The 16,887-nt window shown below is 44.7% G+C and overlaps 1 protein-coding gene across 2 annotated transcripts in view; it reads right to left on the bottom strand.

Moving 5' to 3' along the window:
• Window positions 1-16,887, bottom strand: part of SEMA4G (semaphorin 4G) — a 155,810-nt gene that overhangs the window by 23,326 nt on the left and 115,597 nt on the right. For both annotated transcript variants that reach the window (XM_060241779.1, XM_060241780.1), the window contains 3 exons: window positions 8,943-9,091; window positions 8,230-8,292; window positions 8,003-8,101 (listed from right to left, as the gene is read on the bottom strand). In XM_060241779.1, coding sequence (XP_060097762.1) covers window positions 8,003-8,101; window positions 8,230-8,292; window positions 8,943-9,091 — 311 coding nt within the window. The remainder of the gene's footprint in view (window positions 1-8,002; window positions 8,102-8,229; window positions 8,293-8,942; window positions 9,092-16,887) is intronic.

The raw sequence follows: 16,887 nt of genomic DNA, 5'->3' as shown, positions 1-16,887 counted from the left end.
GCTTGTGGCTCTTAGCCTGGGGGCTCTGTAAGGACCAGGAACCCAGATTCCTTGTGTTCCCAATAAAGTAAGTAGACCCTCCAGAAGGAGAGCCACATAAACAAACAGGATTTAAAAGGGAACTGTATATTTTTGAAAAAAGCTCTCATGAAGGTAGAATGCCAGCAGGAGGGTGGGGGTTTTTCCAATGTTTTGCACTGAGTGTCACATGTATGACTATCTGCCCACAGGACAGAAGTTTTGGGTGTGTGCTCGATGCAAGGAGCTTCTGGTCCTTAGGGAACGAATGCAGTCATGAGGTCCTGGAGAAAAAATTTAGGCTGCTAGGCAGGAGTCTTAAGGCCAGGACCTCCAAGGTTGCCTTCTCAGAAGTGCTACCTGTTCCACGTGCAGGGGTGGAGAGACAGGCACAAATTTGAAGTCTCAATGTGTGGATGAGACGATGGCGTAGGGAGGAAGGGTTTAAGTTTGTTAGGCACTGGGATGCTTTCTGGAACAAGCGGGAACTGTACAAAAGAGACGGTCTCCACTTATCCCCAGATGGAACCAGGCTGCTGGCGCTTAAAATCAAAAAGGTGTCAGAGCAGTTCTTAAACTAAATCTTGGGGAAAAGCCGACAGGAGATGAAATGTCTCTGGTTCGGGAGGACTCATCTCAAAGAGATGAAGGGTTAGCTGTTACTTTTCTACCGGGTAATGGATCAGAGTTGTCCACTGAGATGGAGACAAACAGTATGGACTGTCTGCCAAAGTCTCAAGGGGGCAGGAGGAAGGTTGCGAGCCTAGCTTGCCTGGGAAATTATAGATGTTTGTATACAAATGCTAGAAGTGTTCAAAGTAAAATTGGTGAGTTGGAATGTTTAGTGTTGGGAGAAAACATAGACATTGTGGGAATTTCAGAAACTTGGTGAAATGAGGAGAATCAGTGGGACACGGTGATTCCTGGATATAAGTTGTATCGGAAGGATAGGGGGTGAAGGGTTGGAGGTGGGGTGGCTTTGTATGTCAGAGAGGGTATACAGTCCAGTAAGACTGAGGTCAGAGAATTAGATTCCCTTCTAGAAATGCTTTGGGTTGAAATAGAGGGCCCAAAAGGAAATTTAACTATGGGAGTTTGTTATTGCCCACCAAATCAAAAGATAGAGGAAGATTATAATATGATGCAAGGATTAATGATAGTAGCTAAATGTAAAACCTGTGTTGTAATAGGTGATTTTAACTACCCACAGATTGACTGGGTCAATATGTGTTCAGGTCGAGAGAAAGAGATTGAGTTTCTGGATGCTCTCAATGACTGTGCTATGGAGCAGATGGTCTCAAAACTTACCAGGGCTGGGGCGATCCTGGATTTGGTCCTAAGTAATGCCCAAGACTTGGTGAGAGATGTAAAAGTGATCGCACCACTTGAGAGCAGTGACCATAACATTATTAATTTCACCATTTGTATAAATAAAGAGTTGCCCCAAAAGACCAGCACAACCACGTTTAACTTTAAAAGGGGTAAATTCTCTGAGATGAGGAGGCATGTGAAGAGGAAACTGAAAGGAAAGGTAAACACAGTCAAAACCCTTGGGGAAGCTTGGAGGCTATTTAAAACTACAATCCTAGAAGCCCAGATAAAATATATACCACAAGTTAGGAAAGGCACAAACAGGTATAAGAAAAGGCCTGCATGGTTAACAAACATAGTAATGGAAGCTGTAAAAGGTAAGAAGGACTCCTTTAAGTGGTGGAAAGCTAGTCCAAGTGAGATTAATAAAAGGGAACACAGGCTGTGGCAAATCAAATGCAAGACTGTGATCAGGCAGGCAAAAAGGGACTATGAGGAACATATTGCAAAAAACATAAAGACCAACAATAAAAATTTTTTCAAGTATATTAGAAGCAGGAAACCAGCCAGGGAGGCAGTGGGGCCCTTGGATGACCAAGGGGTAAAAGGATTACTGAAGGAGGATAGGGAAATGGCTGAGAAGCTGAATGCATTTTTTGCCTCCGTCTTCACTGTGGAAGATGAGAAGTGTTTGCCTGCTTCAGAACCACTTATTTTGGAAGGGGTGTTGAAAGACCTGAGTCAGATTGAGGTGACAAGAGAGGAGGATGGCATACATACAAGAGTTCTGAAAGAACTCAAAGTTGAACTTGTGGATCTCCTGACAAAAATATGTAATCTTTCATTGAAATCTGCCTCCGTTCCTGAGGACTGGAAGGTAGCAAATGTCACCCCCATCTTTAAAAAAGGTTCCAGAGGAGATCCGGGAAATTACAGGCCAGACAGTTTGACTTCAATACTGGGAAAGTTGGTAGAAACCATTATCAAGGACAGAATGAGTAGGCACATTGATGAACATGAGTTATTGAGGAAGACTCAACATGGGTTCTGTAAAGGAAGATCTTGCCTCACTAACCTGTTACATTTTTTTTGAGGGGGTGAACAAACATATGGACAAAGGAGACCCAATAGATGCTGTTTACCTTGACTTCCAGAAAGCTTTTGATAAAGTTCCTCATCAAAGGCTCCTTTAGTAAGCTCGAGAGTCATGGAGTAAAAGGACAGGTTCTCTTGTGGATCAAAAATTGGCTAATTAATAGGAAGCAGAGACTGAGTATAAATGGGCAGTCTTCGCAGTGGAGGACGGTAAGCAGTGGGGTGCCGCAGGGCTCAGTACTGGTTCCCATGCTCTTTAACTTGTTCATAAATGATTTAGAGTTGGGAATAAGCAGTGAAGTGGCCAAGTTTGCAGATGACACTAAATTGTTCAGGGTGGTGAGAACCAGAGAGGATTGTGAGGCACTCCAAAGGGATCAGTTGAGGCTGGGTGAGTGGGTGTCAACGTGGCAAATGAGGTTCAATGTGGCCAAGTGCAAAGTAATCCACATTGGGGCCAAGAATCCCAGCTACAAATACAAGTTGATGGGGTGTGAACTGGCAGAGACTGACCAAGAGAGAGATCTTGGGGTCATGGTAGATAACTCACTTAAAATGTCAAGACACTGTGCGATTGCAATAAAAAAGGTTAACACCATGCTGGGAATTATTAGGAAGGGAACTGAAAACAAATCAGCCAGTATCATAATGTCCCTGTATAAATCGATGGTGCGGTCTCATTTGGAATACTGTGTACAATTCTGGTCACCGCACCTCAAAAAGGATATTATAGCATTGGAAAAAGTCCAGAAAAGGGCAACTAGAATGATTAAAGGGTTGGAACACTTTCCCTATGAAGAAAGGTTGAAACGCTTGGGGCTCTTTAGCTTGGAGAAACGTTGACTGCGGGGTGACATGATAAAGGTTTACAAGTTTATACATGGGATGGAGAAAGTAGAGAAAGAAGTACTTTTCTCCCTTTCTCACAATATAAGAACTCATGGGCATTCAATGAAATTGCTGAGCAGTCAGGTTAAAACGGATAGAAGGAAGTACTTCTTCACCCAAAGGGTGATTAACATGTGGAATTCACTGCCACAGGAGGTGGCGGCGGCTATAAGCATAGCCAGCTTCAAGAGGGGGTTAAATAAAAATATGGAGCAGAAGTCATCACTGGCTATTAGCCACAGTGTGTGTGTGTGTGTGTGTGTGTGTGTGTGTGTATTTGGCCACTGTGTGACACAGAGTGTTGGACTGGATGGGCCACTGGCCTGATCCAACATGGCCTCTCTTATGCTCTTATGTTCTTAAGAGGTAGGAATACGTATAGGAGGCGTTGTCTCCAAGGGAGGAGGAAATTCTTCCTGATACCTCCACTACTGCTGTGATGGTAGTATTTCTTTATGTACTTACCATCTACCTTGATGTTGTCTTTACCCCAAAATTGTATGACTGTGAGTAGGCCATTGTTGTGGAAGCTCCACTGTCAGATATCCAAGGTAATGGTGTGTCGACTATGAGAGCTGTGTCTCCTTGTTTATAATTTCCACTTCTCTTTGGAAATTGTGCAACCAGTCTTCTTCCCTTATTCAAGTTGTCTGTGACAGTGGAACCCTAGTAGCTACACATATAGCTCCAGCTGCCCAGCCCCACCCACCTACTGCCACAGAAACCCTCACTGCCTACTTCTTACCTCTCCCTCGCTTGCTCACTCTTGGCCTTCAGGGAGAAAAACAAGGACAGGGACACATACCAAAAGAGAGGCAAGCATGCAGGAGTTTGAAAGGAGTCAGCTTCAGCTGGAGAAGTACATCTGGCCCTGGGAGAGAAGGAAGGAGGGAGGGAGCTGCATTGCTGTTGTTTGCAGAATGGTGACACTGCACACCTGGAAAAGGCACCTGGCAGCCACCAGGAAAGCTCCACTGCTAGAGCTTTTCCTGGAATCAATTCTTTATTTCAACCAATAGTAGATTATCTATACAGGGCATGAGATAACAATAAGGGATTGTTTGCAAAACTGCCTGTGGCCAGGAGTTTAACTGCAATGCACCAGATGAGTAAACATAGGCTCTACTTATGCGGGAACAGGTATTGAGGGATTTTAATGGGATGGAGTTCTCTATAAAGCACAGGGTGGAACCACAACTATAATTTTGCTTCCAGTTGATTACAGAAGAGCAAAGAGGCCCTTGTGTAGAAGCAGTCCTTGGCTCTCTGTTTTATAAAATATCTCTCTTGCTCCTTCCCAATCACACACATTCAGGAAGAACATGTTTACAAGCACTGCAACAAGGAGTCAAAGTGTTTGTGGGACTTTGACACCTTCCATAAATGAACTTGTAAAGGGAAGTACTCTAGGCAAGAAGATTGATCTAGAAGTTGAATGCTAAGTACAGAAGCTGCCAAATTTGATTACCCCATCGATCTCCAAATTCTATGCCCAAGAGGAACATGAGCTGATACTTCATTCAAGAAACAGGAAGAACTCTCACTCTCTGTAAATGTGATGGACTTCGTGAGAAAATTAGTTTTGAATTCTTTCTTCCTGAAACTATGACTGAGATTACTTTAGAAGAACTAATTCTTGGTTTTCAGATTGATGTTCAATCATCCTTTGGCAGATGTGCCAACCTTATCCTGCAGCAATGAACTTTACCAGCTTTACATTAAAGCATGAGGAAGACCCTTTGCCAGAACTGTTATCCACACACTTGCAGAGATCTTACATCTTTCTCTAAATATTATGTTGATCAGACTCTAAGAGAAGAGACTGCACTGAACTAAACCCAGAACAGATCTGGATTATAAAGCACTTCTTGCTTCTTCTCATCTCCAGGTATTGCTCTGGTAGGCTGGTGTTTGCAATGCCTACATTATCCCAATGATGGGGTAATCCAGACAAGTCAGGTGATAATTGTAGGTAACTCAATGGGCCAATAGAGTGTCTGTCAGTGATTGTATCTCATTTCAAGTTCTTTGCTTCACAGGTTGTGGCTGTTCCTGTGTGTGAGCCTAGCTAGTCCTGAAGTTGACTGGATAGTGTCTGTTGAAGCCACTTCTCATGCAGAAAGTAAGAATAGCTGAGGAGTGCAACAGAACTTGCCCTGGGTCCCTTTGTTCTGTGGAATGCAATATCCAAGGAAACGTGCCTGAGCCTAACACCACAGACTTTCCAGTGAAGTCTTGTTTTCCAAATCTAATTAAAAGCAGGTAAGCTGTTGTTTAAAAGAATTTTTTTAATGTGCTTATTGCATTTTAATGGTCTTTTTCATGCTTTGGGGTGAGTAGGCTACCTGGGCCACTCTTACGGTGGTCAGCATGGGATAAAAACCAACACATAAATAAAAATTAAACTCTGGAAGGAAGTTAAGTGGCTGCATAGTCTGTCTTTTATCCAGACTGTGCTGGAGTCCTGGAAAGGCCTGTGTGGGTGGCAAACTGGCTTCGAGAAAAATGTCCTGTTCCTTTAATAGAGGCTTAATGTGTGGATTTTGAAACATGCAGCTGAAGTTTTTTTCTCCAGGCGGTTGGCAGCCCTAGCAGCTATTAGAGTTGGCACCTTTACTTTGGCATGTTTATTCTGAGCATACGATGCAAGAAGCACTACTGAATGGAAGAGGGAAAAGTTCAAATTAGTCACAGGCAGCACTGATAACAGAGCAGGGGAGAGAGTTCAGTGCCCTGGATCTCCAGAATAAGGTGTTCCTTAGACTTGCCAATCCTCAGGTCCCAGCAGGGGTTCTTCCGCTTTCCCAGGCTCCTTCCCGCCCCCAGTCAGCTGGCCGGCAGGGGGAATCCCTGCCCCCACAGCCACCATGTGAATTTCCACCTCCTGAGGCTTCAGTCTCCAATTGGAAAGGCTTCCTCTTGGGATGGTGTGTCTGTGTTACTTTGAAGAAGTTGGCAGCAACTTGTGAGTAGAGATGCCAATCCCTCGCTTCAGAGTCACCAGAAAAGGGGGGGGGAGGGAAATGTCTGCTGGGCACTGCATTATTCCCTATGTGGAGATCGATTCTCATAGGGTATAATGGGGTATTGATCTGGAGGTATCAGGGGCTCGGGGGGGCTGTTTTTTGAGATAGAGGCACCAAATTTTCAGTATAATATCCAGTGCCTCTCCCCAATATACCCCCCAAGTTTCAAAATGATTGGACCAGGGGGTTCAAATCTATAAGCCCCCAAAGAAGGTGCCCCTATCCTTCATTATTTCCTATGGAAGGATGGCATTTTAAAAGGCGTGCTGTCCCTTTTAATGTGATGGCCAGAACTCTCTTGGAGATCAGTTATGCTTGTCACATCCTGGCTCCACCCCCAAAGTCCCCAGATATTTCTTGAACTGGACTTAGCAACCCTAGTGTTCCTACACAAACAAGGTTTCAGGTACAAAGACAGCAGATTGTAGTCTATAGGCACCGTTACTGAAAAGACTTTTTCCCTCATCCAAGGCTTTTTGCTTTTTAATTTTTAACATTTTATGAAGCTCTTTTTACAATGGCTCTTTTTTATAGCACAGTGACCAGCCAAAGGCACATCTACAAATTTACACACATACCCAAACATTCCTTGTCAAGTTCTCATCATAACTTCATGCCTCAAAAGGAAGCAAAGGAGAAGGGAGGAAGAGAAGAGGATCAAGAGCAGCACTCCAAAAGGGAGCACCATGTGAATGTATCTTTGATAGCACATCTAGTTTCTTAGCTGCCAATCTGGCCAGACTTTGTAGCTCACTATGGGTGAGGACATCTTCAGACACTTTTTTTTTTAATTCATGTGCCGGTGATAACCAGTGACACTGTACTGCACTAAGCTGCAGTTGGAATACAGAGAAATGAGCATGTTTCTGTAACTAAAGCACTAGCTGAGAAACATGGCAGAACTCCACTGCCCATTACCTGAAAAGGTCCTTACATCAAAATTTCTCTTATGTATGTAGCTACCAGCAAACTGATATACTCATTATTCATGTGCATCCCATACTTGCTCCAAGGAGCTTGAGTCCATGGGGTATTCTCACAAGTAAGTTAAGCTAAAAGATAGAAACTACTGAGCTTCATTTCTCCCTGATCCATTCATTGTTCCTGTTAGTGCACCAGACAACAGCAATATATCTCAGTGCATTAAACATGGATCTAAAGGGATTAAATGAAGGCATGTTCATGCTGTAATCCTCCCCACACCTTTTATGGAAAGGGTTTATATGTTAGCATAGCCCAGAGCAAGGCTATTAAAACATCAGGGAAGGTTTAACGCTGTGTGAGAACAAACAGCCCACACTGGAGGACAAAATACTGGATAGGACAGGAGGGGAAAAGGGGCTACCCAGAGTAATCTCTCCTTCTGGCAAGCAGTATAAATCCTGATCCTTATGATGACCATGACATTTCTTGGCAAGGGCCACCAACACAGGAGCCAGGATCTGGGACTGAGTTATTGCCCCAGATACCAATATAAAGAAAGTATATCCATAACTAGTTTTGTATGCAGAAATGGTTCCTCCAGGTGATATCTCAAGTAGCTTGATACCTGCAAAGTCCAGCTTCTGGCAGCAAACAATTGAGATCCAATCTCCTTTCCATAAGTATCACTGCCACAAAAGAGCCATCAGACAAGGGTGAACCTTTCCCCATCTTTTACTCACTATGTATGTGCAGAGGGGGTGGAAGGCATATGTTCCACAGACATACAGATGGGTTGTGTTCAGCCGCTGCAATAGCCTGACATGGTTATAACACTCCGTCTGCAAAGAGGAAAGGATAATATGATTTGCAAAGGAATTCTACAATGTGCCATTTGTTCACTACAGGCATGAACAGATCAGCAGCACAGACAAAGGGGCAAAACGGCAGAGACTCCGTCTGCACATACCTTATTGTTCTTGCCCTTTTTCAAGCATTCTGCCTGCTTCTCTGGAGAGGCCTTCCAATCCATCTGCAAAATAAAAAGTGGAATCATTACTCACTGGGGGGCCCCAACAAAGGAAATGGTGGCTGAGCAGTGACATTAAGAGGCAAAGCCCATGAAGCTCACAAGGGCTCTTCAAAGTTCATGTTTTTCTTTTGCAGGAAAAGTGGATTTATCAAAGTGCAGCCTGGGGTAGTGCTGCAGATTTTTGTGGTCCATTAGCTTTTAAAAGCCCTTCACCAAAATTGGAACTTGGATGTTGCAAGCAAAAGCCTAAAGGAAAGCTCCAGGGTGAGTAGAAGTAAAGGTGGGAGGGAAATAAAACTGCCTTTCATGGACAATGGAGGATTTTTGCCTGGCCAAATCTGTTTCCTCTCATTCTGCACAGAGCACAGGAAAGAGACCACACTGGAATAAAGGCCCTAAATGAACAGATGTTACGGATTCATACTCCTCTCTCTGTTACATGAACAAACTCTTCTCCTTGCCTGACTTTTAGACAACAGGAGTTCCACATCTAAGTCTCATCTAGAATTGAGATGCAGTGACCTATGATCCCAAATTTCAGAAAGCACAAATTCAGCACCCTCTCAAAATTTGGTTCTCTTTAAGATATGTCTAGGTTCCTCTGTTGTGCAAGGACTGTTAGTATGTTAGTGAGATGCAGTTGCACTTACCATCTGATGGGAGCCGTCAGCAATGTTGGTGGAATTTAAGGAAAATATGGCCCCCCTGGCCCCTACATAAAGAACTCCCTTCTCATCCTCTAGCAGGAGGGTGGTGTAATTTTGGGCATGGCTGCTGAAATGCCTCACAGAAGACAAATCTGGAAAGAGAAGCACAAAAACACAGGGAAATCAAAAGCAAGTTTCTCAACAAGAAATTAGATCCCAGCCCATCTTGGGAATACCTGGACATTGCGGCTGAACTGAAGATCTCTGCTGTGTGAAGAAGGAGAAAGTGACATCTCCTACTGAGGCAAGTGAATATTCCAGTGATACTTATTTGGGAGCCAGTTGCGGCTGACAGGTGACCTGTGGCTCTTCCCCAATGAGGCACCCTTCTCATGTTCCAGGAAAGTGTGCAAGGTCATTGTCAGGTAAGGTTTTTGGTTGACAGGTAGTTCCAACCTTAAAACAGAGGAACTGGGAGATCTGTGAATCTGTGCATCTCCCTGAACTATGGTTCTCATTCAAGGGATGGAAGTAAAAGGGATCGGAGGGCGGAGGGAGCGATCCCAGCGCTTGCTTTAAGCATCAGAGGTGGAGCCAGGCAGACAGACAAGGAGGAAGCACGCGGCCCCTCCGCAGCCGGCGCTTGCGAAGCGCTGGGTTTGCGGTGAGGCCACGTGGAGCGATCCCAGCGCTTGCCTGAAAAAGATGGAGCCAGGCAGGCAGGCGTGGGGGAAGCACCGGATCGGAGGCAGAGGCAGCGGATCGCCCCCCAGGAGGAAGGTGCGTCCTATGGTCCGAAAAATGGACCGAAAAATACGGTAATAATAAACTAGACAATTCAAAATGTATTACTCAATAGTATCCCAAAATCAACCACATGAGGCAAGCTGCCCCTTTCTGTTCTGCATAGCTGTATACAAATTTACTAAGAAGAACTTCATATACTCAAGATAATATAAGAATATAACAAAAATAATACTGGTACATCTCTATCCAGCATCCTACTTCACATGGACAGCCAACAAACAGGGCACAGATTAACAGTGCACTCAAGACTCTCATCTGCAGAATTTCTTGCAGTTATTATTACATAACCAGTTTTCTTAGAAAACTTCTTTGGGGCCTGTGCCTGGACTTCAATGCAAAATTATAAATGATGATGTACTTCAGCCCTCCTTTTCCATATGAGTAAAGGACAGAAATAAGTAGTTAATGGTACATATTTTGCATCACAAAAGAAAAAGGTGTTATCATAACTGACTCATGGCAACCCCATCCACAGAAGCAGACAGGATTGCCTATCCCCAGTTGGAGGCAAGGGATCCCCCAGTTTGGAGGCCGTCCCCCCACTTCACGGTTATCAGAAAGTGGGGGGGGGGAGAGAAATGTCTGTGGACACTCCATTATATATGGAGACCATAGGGTAAATGGAGAATCGATCTGTGGGTATCTGGGGCTTGGAGGGGCTGTTTTTTGAGGTAGAGGCACCACATTTTCAGCATAGCATCTGGTGCCTCTTCTCAAAGAACCCCCCAAGTTTCAAAAAGATTGGACCAGGGAATACAATTCTATGAGCACCAAAAGAAGGTGCCCCATCCTCCATTATTTCCAAACGGAGGGAAGGCATTTAAAGGCCAGAAATCCCTTTAGAGTTCAATCGTGCTTGTCACAACCTTGCTCCTGGCTCCACCCCCAAAGTCCCCAGATATTTCTTGTGTAGAACCTGGCAACCTTAGGAGCAGAAGTGTTTTGTTACTGCCTTCCTCTTCATAGCAACCCATCTTCCTTGGTAGTCTCATCCACAGGGCCAGCCCTAGACTATCTTGCACCTTAGGCAAGGCTATGTTCTGGCATCTCCTCCCTGCCTCCCCAATCCCCCACACACTGATAACCAATTTTCAAAATTGGACTTTTCATGAGTTCTGTTGTGCCAAGTGCTCACTAAGCCTGCTTGCAATCCACTGCTTCTGCTGCGTCTGGCAGCACCCAGCCAAGCAAAGTCCAGCTCTATGGACTGAGAAGGGAGCGCCTGTCCTGGCAGCAGTGGCACTGACTTCAACATCCATCTGGATCTTGCTTTTTCTAGATTTCCAGGGAGCAGTATCTTTTCCCAGGTCACCTGGAGAGGCAACAGGGAGTCCCGTGCCAGCATGAGCTGGTAGCAGTCAACAGTGTACTGCTTCATCCACCAGCAACTCCAGAGAGGCATGCTGGGAGGGACCAGAGAACTTTCAGCTGTCACCAGCAGCCAAGCTGCAATCCTTCCCAGCCTTCCCCACCCCCTTGCCCTTGACTTTTGCCTCTGAAAGCTCCCAGTGAACAGACAAAATGATTGCGACAGCTTCATCTCTCTCTCTCTCTCCCCCCCCCCACCCCCCAGGCTTGCGAGGTCTGTGTTAGAAAATACCTGGAGACTTTGGGGATGGATCTGCGAGAGGGCAGGGTTTGAGGAGGGGAGGGGCCTCAGCATGGTACAATGCCACAGAGTCAACCCTTCAAAGTAGCCATTTTCTCTAGGTGAGCTGATCTCTGCTGGCTGGAGATCAGTTGTAAAAGCGGCTTGTGCAACTCGACTCCTGAAGAGAGAAAGGCCGGGCGGGGGTGGGGGGAACTGCCAACCAATTTTTCCTCTAAGCTGCAGAGACTTGTGAGCAAAAATTCTACTTTGTTGAGCTACTGACATTAAAGTTATGAGCTACTATATAAATTATTGTGCTCTGGGGCCATTTTTCTTGAGCTAAGACAAAAATGTGTGAGCTGGAGGCTAAAAATCTCTGAGTTAGCTCACACTAACTCAACTTAGAGGGAACACTGCTGCCAACCTGCAGAGATAATGGGAAAGGGAAGAGAAGGAAAGGCTGAAGGCATCGCCGAAGAAGGTTCACAGCAGGCTCTGGACCTGCGCTCCGTTAGAGGTTTGAGAAGAAGCCGAGCAGCCAGACCAGAATGATGCTCCTGGAGCGATGGGGGGGGGGTGCCCCATTCAGCACTCCCAAGGGTCTGTACCTTAGGCAATTGCCTATTTTATGGCCAAAGCTCCCAAGCTCCAACAATCCTGGACTAAACACAAACACAAATGCTGTCATCCACCTACAAAGCCAAGTCCAGCCACACCTTCCCCACATGTTCCTTCTTTCTGAAGCCCTGGCCCTTAAGAGAAGAGGGAAAACAATCACCTTGATTGGGAGACAATCGCCTCAGGCAGACAGCTGCCCTGATAAACTAGATGCTATTTATATCCCCTTACCTGACACTTCTCTGGCTGAGTCACCAAGAGGCCAGTTCAGACCAGGGTTCTCAGGAGGGGACAGTTTGAGGTCAGGCAAGTGGCTACCAAGCCCTCAGGCCCCTACAACCTTCCCGCCTCCCATCCTGATCATTTGAGTGCCTGTGACAGAAGGAGGTGAAGGGTTTCTGCTTAAAACCTTCCTGGTTTATTGGTGTTTCATCGCAGCAAAAAAGCAGTGTTTGTTCCCTAACCAGGCTGCCTTTAAAAAAAGCACGTCACTGCCATTGGGAAGGGGGGACGGTGTGACAGGTACCCTGTCCAAACCAGACTGCTACTTGATTCTGCTTAGCTGCAACAAGCAGGTCTCTGGAGAGGCAGCATTTAAGTTGTCTAAATAAATAGATAGTCGGGCAAATTCAGCTGGAAAATAGGGTTCAGTTTTGTTTCCCTTCATTTATGAAGAACACGTACAGATTTGAGTGAGTTCAGAGGAGAGAAATTATGATAAAACTGGATTTAGAATATAAGTGAGGACCAAACTGACAGAATTAAAGATACATTCTCAAGAGTATTCTAATATTTATATCTATCTGACAGAAGTCAATGAAACTTATGGCAGACATATACACATTTATTCAAGGGACTCCCCTCCCCCATCATAATGACTTGCAGCAAAACATCTGACCTGGTTTTTTTGAAAAGCATTGCGCCTAAGACAATGATGAAGTGCTATCCATAGTGTTTAAGATGCTCATTCACACATGCAAATAGCAGCTTAATCCTGCAGTAATCTGGTGTTTTTGCATAAACTTTAATTAATGACAGCCTATTAATCAGATCTCTGCTTGCAAATAAGGTTACACAGATATATTTTTTGTCCTGTAAAGACCTCAAGAAGCTACAGCGGCATTGTTGAGAATCTTGCCACAACAGTTGTCATCAAACTGTGGTTAGAAAAAATAAACTCTGATAAAACTACAGTATTAGTTATAGGGCTTTTTTAATAGAAAAAGTCCAGCAGAAACTCATTTGCATATTAGACCACACCCCTTGACACTAAGCAAGACGGAACTGCGTTCCAGTGTTCCTGGTCAAAAAAAGCCTTGGTTATATGACTATTTAAAAAACAACATCAGTTTATGACTGATGTAAAATTTGCCTAGAACGTCCCCTCCTCCTTGCAGAAAAACTCAAGTAGTTTGATCAGAACATCTCTCTATCTCTTTCTCTCTCCCTCCCTTCTGCTTGCATACCGTTTGTCCAACTGAATTCAAAGTTAATTTTTCTCCACTAGTTAAGTTATCCTAATTTCTATTTCACACATGCCACAAGACACTTTTGAGCCTCTCTCTCACTACTGGTATGCATGGGTGAAAAAATGCAATTTTAAATGTGATTGCATCCATTTACATTGATCTATGGCCATGAAAGAAAGTGGATTAACAATCAAAGCAAACTATTTTAGCTACAGCTGGCAATGTATGTATTTTAGCATACTAGCCACTGTGGCCGGACCTGCCTGTCCCGCATTGGTCTTGTCAGCCACCAGCGAGCCTGCAGCAAACGTGGACTATTGCACCCTTCTTAAATCTTCGTTCGCGAAGCCAAGCCGAGAGAGAGAGAGAGAGAGAGAGAGAATGTGCATTAATTGCTGGTTCTCTTATGTTGTATCAAACAGGTTTTGGAAAAGTATGAATGGAAACTTCCAAAAATCTGGATTACAGGGCTAGAACCACTTTGAAACAATTTACCCAGTCCACAATATTAGAAGTATGTATACAGCCCTTAACAGGAGCCCTGTGGCACAGAGTGGTAAGCTGCAAGTCCAAACTCTGCTCATGACCTGAGTTTGATCCTGGCTGAAGCTGGGTTCAGGCAGCCAGCTCAAGGTTGACTCAGCCTTCCATCCTCCCAAGGTCAAGATCAATAAAATACGGTAAGTACCAGCTTACTGTGGGTAAACTGGGGAAGGCAATGGCAAATCACCCCATATAAAGTCTGCCGTGAAAACGTCATGATGTGATGTCACCCCAGAGTCGGAAATGACTGGTGCTCGCACAGGGGACTACTTTTACCTTTTTATACAGCCTTTATTATGGCATCACATTGTTTTAAAATCTTATACTGACACTGATTTCCTTTTGTGCAAATGATGCTCTGCAGATGCAAAAATGTGTGTGTGGGTATATGCATGCATGCATGCACACATGGGTGCATGCATGTATTCTGCAATGTAGATTTGGCAAGTTTGAAATTGACCACAACCAGGCAATAATTTCAACTAAACAGCTAGTACAAATATATTCTGTAGAAAATGTTTATATAACAAATTTACCTGTGTAAATATCCACAGAAGTATGTGATTGTTCCCATTGTTCCCAAGGTTGAGATTTGATTCTGGTTCATTCCATCGTACAGAAGATGTATGATTTTGAACTTGGGTTTTCCAGTTTCAAATGCCTGTACTTGAAGCTCATCCTAGAGTATTATGCAACCCTTAACCAAAATGCATGCAGTTCATAAATACTATGGCTCTGAACATTCATGCAGATGAGGCATAGATGGAGAAGGCTGTTATATCAAATTGCTACATGCAATGTGTTTGCACGGTAATAAAATTCCTGAGCAAAGCATAAATGTTGAAGAGTCACTTTCCTGCTGCTGCATCACTACCTGGAGGGGAATGAGTTCAGCGACAGATGGCAGGCACCTGCCTTTGAAGTGTCATTGCTACGCCACAATGCGGAACTGCAGGTAAGTCTCTGCAGGGGGGATCACTGCAACAGTCTCCCCCAGCCTCAAAACAACAGTGGCTTCAGTGATATAAGGCCAACAATTAACTGCATTGGCCAACTGTGTTCCCATGAGAAAGGTGACTACTTTGCAGTTGGGGAGCATTTTGCTTGGTGCATTTTGTGGCTTGTTTCTCAATGGTTTCATACAGTTTTAGCTAGATCTATCCTCCGAGAGCCAGTTTGGTGTAGTGGTTAAGTGTGCGGATTCTTATCTGGGAGAACCAGGTTTGATTCCCCACTCCTCCACTTGCACCTGCTGGAATGGCCTTGGGTTAGCCATAGCTCTGGCAGAGGTTGTCCTTGAAAGGGCAGCTTCTGGAAGAGCCCTCTCAGCCCCACCCATCTCACAGGGTGTCTGTTGTGGGGGGAGAAGATATGGGAGATTGTAAGCCGCTCTGAGTCTCTGATTCAGGGAGAAGGGCAGGGTATAAATCTGCAATTCTTCTCATTTCTGCTTCTGGAAGTTGCTTGAACTTACCAGATCAACAGCTCAGGATCATTAGTTTCACCAAAACTTCTGAAACAAGGTACTCCAGTTGTGTATTTTCTTTGACAAGCCTAAATGCTAAATTGTGGCATTAGCAAAAAAACCCAGAGCTTTTAAAATCCTCATCTCTCACTTAAAGGGTGCTGAGAAAAACATAGAGACTCTACTAGATGTTTATCACAGGGTTAAAACCTATTTTAATTAGTGTCTGAACTTCAGACTCAAATGGGCATTTGACATGCCTTATCTGCAGTGGTAACATCAAATGCCAATGTATTTTGAAACATAGTCATAGCACACAGTAGAGGACAGTTTGCACAATCAGGATCAGACAGCAAAACATGGTTCTGTGAGTGTACCACTCCATGCTGCAGGTGAGTTGAATTCACTTTCTTCCCCATTTGGGGGGATTTAATCCAAGGCTTCTTTTCCCAGTGGAACACAGACAATGGCTGTAGCCTCCTTGAGTGGGAATTCTCCCACCTTGGCCCACCTCAAGGAACTGGGGCACCCAGCCTGGCAGCAGCCAGGGTACAAATGCTGCCCAGCAGACATCTACACAGACTGGGAAATCTCCAGTTCAGTGCCCATCTTCCTCTGTGCCTATGTGATTAAGCCCATTTCTTGTGGCAGTGTGGGCACTGGGCAGGATCCAGTTTTGGTGGGACATCTGGGGACCATCATAAGGGGTCTTGGGGGAACCATTCAGTGATATGCCTAGCTCAGTGTCAGTCAGGCAGCTCTTACCCTCAGAAGACAAGGGAACAACCCATGTGGGACCCCAGGACTTGCTATTCCACACTGCTCCCCCAGCAGGTGGCCTGGGGCATGGTTGGGTTCATCAGCCAAAAGGTGGTTTGCCTGATGCTGGATCCATGCACTATGTGGAGCCAATGCTCCTGCGGATATGTTCATTCTATTTATTCTCGTCATGTTATCCATTCCATGTTTATCCCCTTGGCCTTCACTCCCTCCTGTGCCCTGAGAACTGCAAGCAGGGTTTTTTTTTAGCAGGATCCCACAGGAATGCAGTTCCGGCTGGCTTGGCAGCATGGGGTGTGGCCTAATATGCAAATGAGATTCTGCTGGGCTTTTTCTATAAAAAAAGCTCTGACTGCAAGTGATTTACTTCAGAAGTTTCAACATTTGATTTTTCTCTTTGTATAAACTGGCGCTTAACTGCATTGGATTAATGAATAGCATAAAACCTTGTTCAATCCAGCACCCTGTTGATCACCATAGCCATCCAGATGCCTCTGCAAAATCCAAAAAAAGGGCATGAAGGCACCAGTTATTCTTCACTGCTGTCACCCAGTAGTTTACAGAGGCACTCTGCACATGGAGGCTTAATCTATTCCCCACAGCTAATGGCCATAGCTAGATCTATCCTCCATAATTTTGCCTAATCCCCTTTTAATACACCCTGAAGAAATCAAT

The sequence above is a fragment of the Heteronotia binoei genome, chromosome 6, assembly GCF_032191835.1.
Source record: "Heteronotia binoei isolate CCM8104 ecotype False Entrance Well chromosome 6, APGP_CSIRO_Hbin_v1, whole genome shotgun sequence".
NCBI classification, from domain to species: Eukaryota; Metazoa; Chordata; class Lepidosauria; order Squamata; family Gekkonidae; genus Heteronotia; species Heteronotia binoei.
The sequence above is the reverse complement of the archived record's forward strand: the minus strand, read 5'-3'. Positions and strand labels throughout refer to the sequence as shown.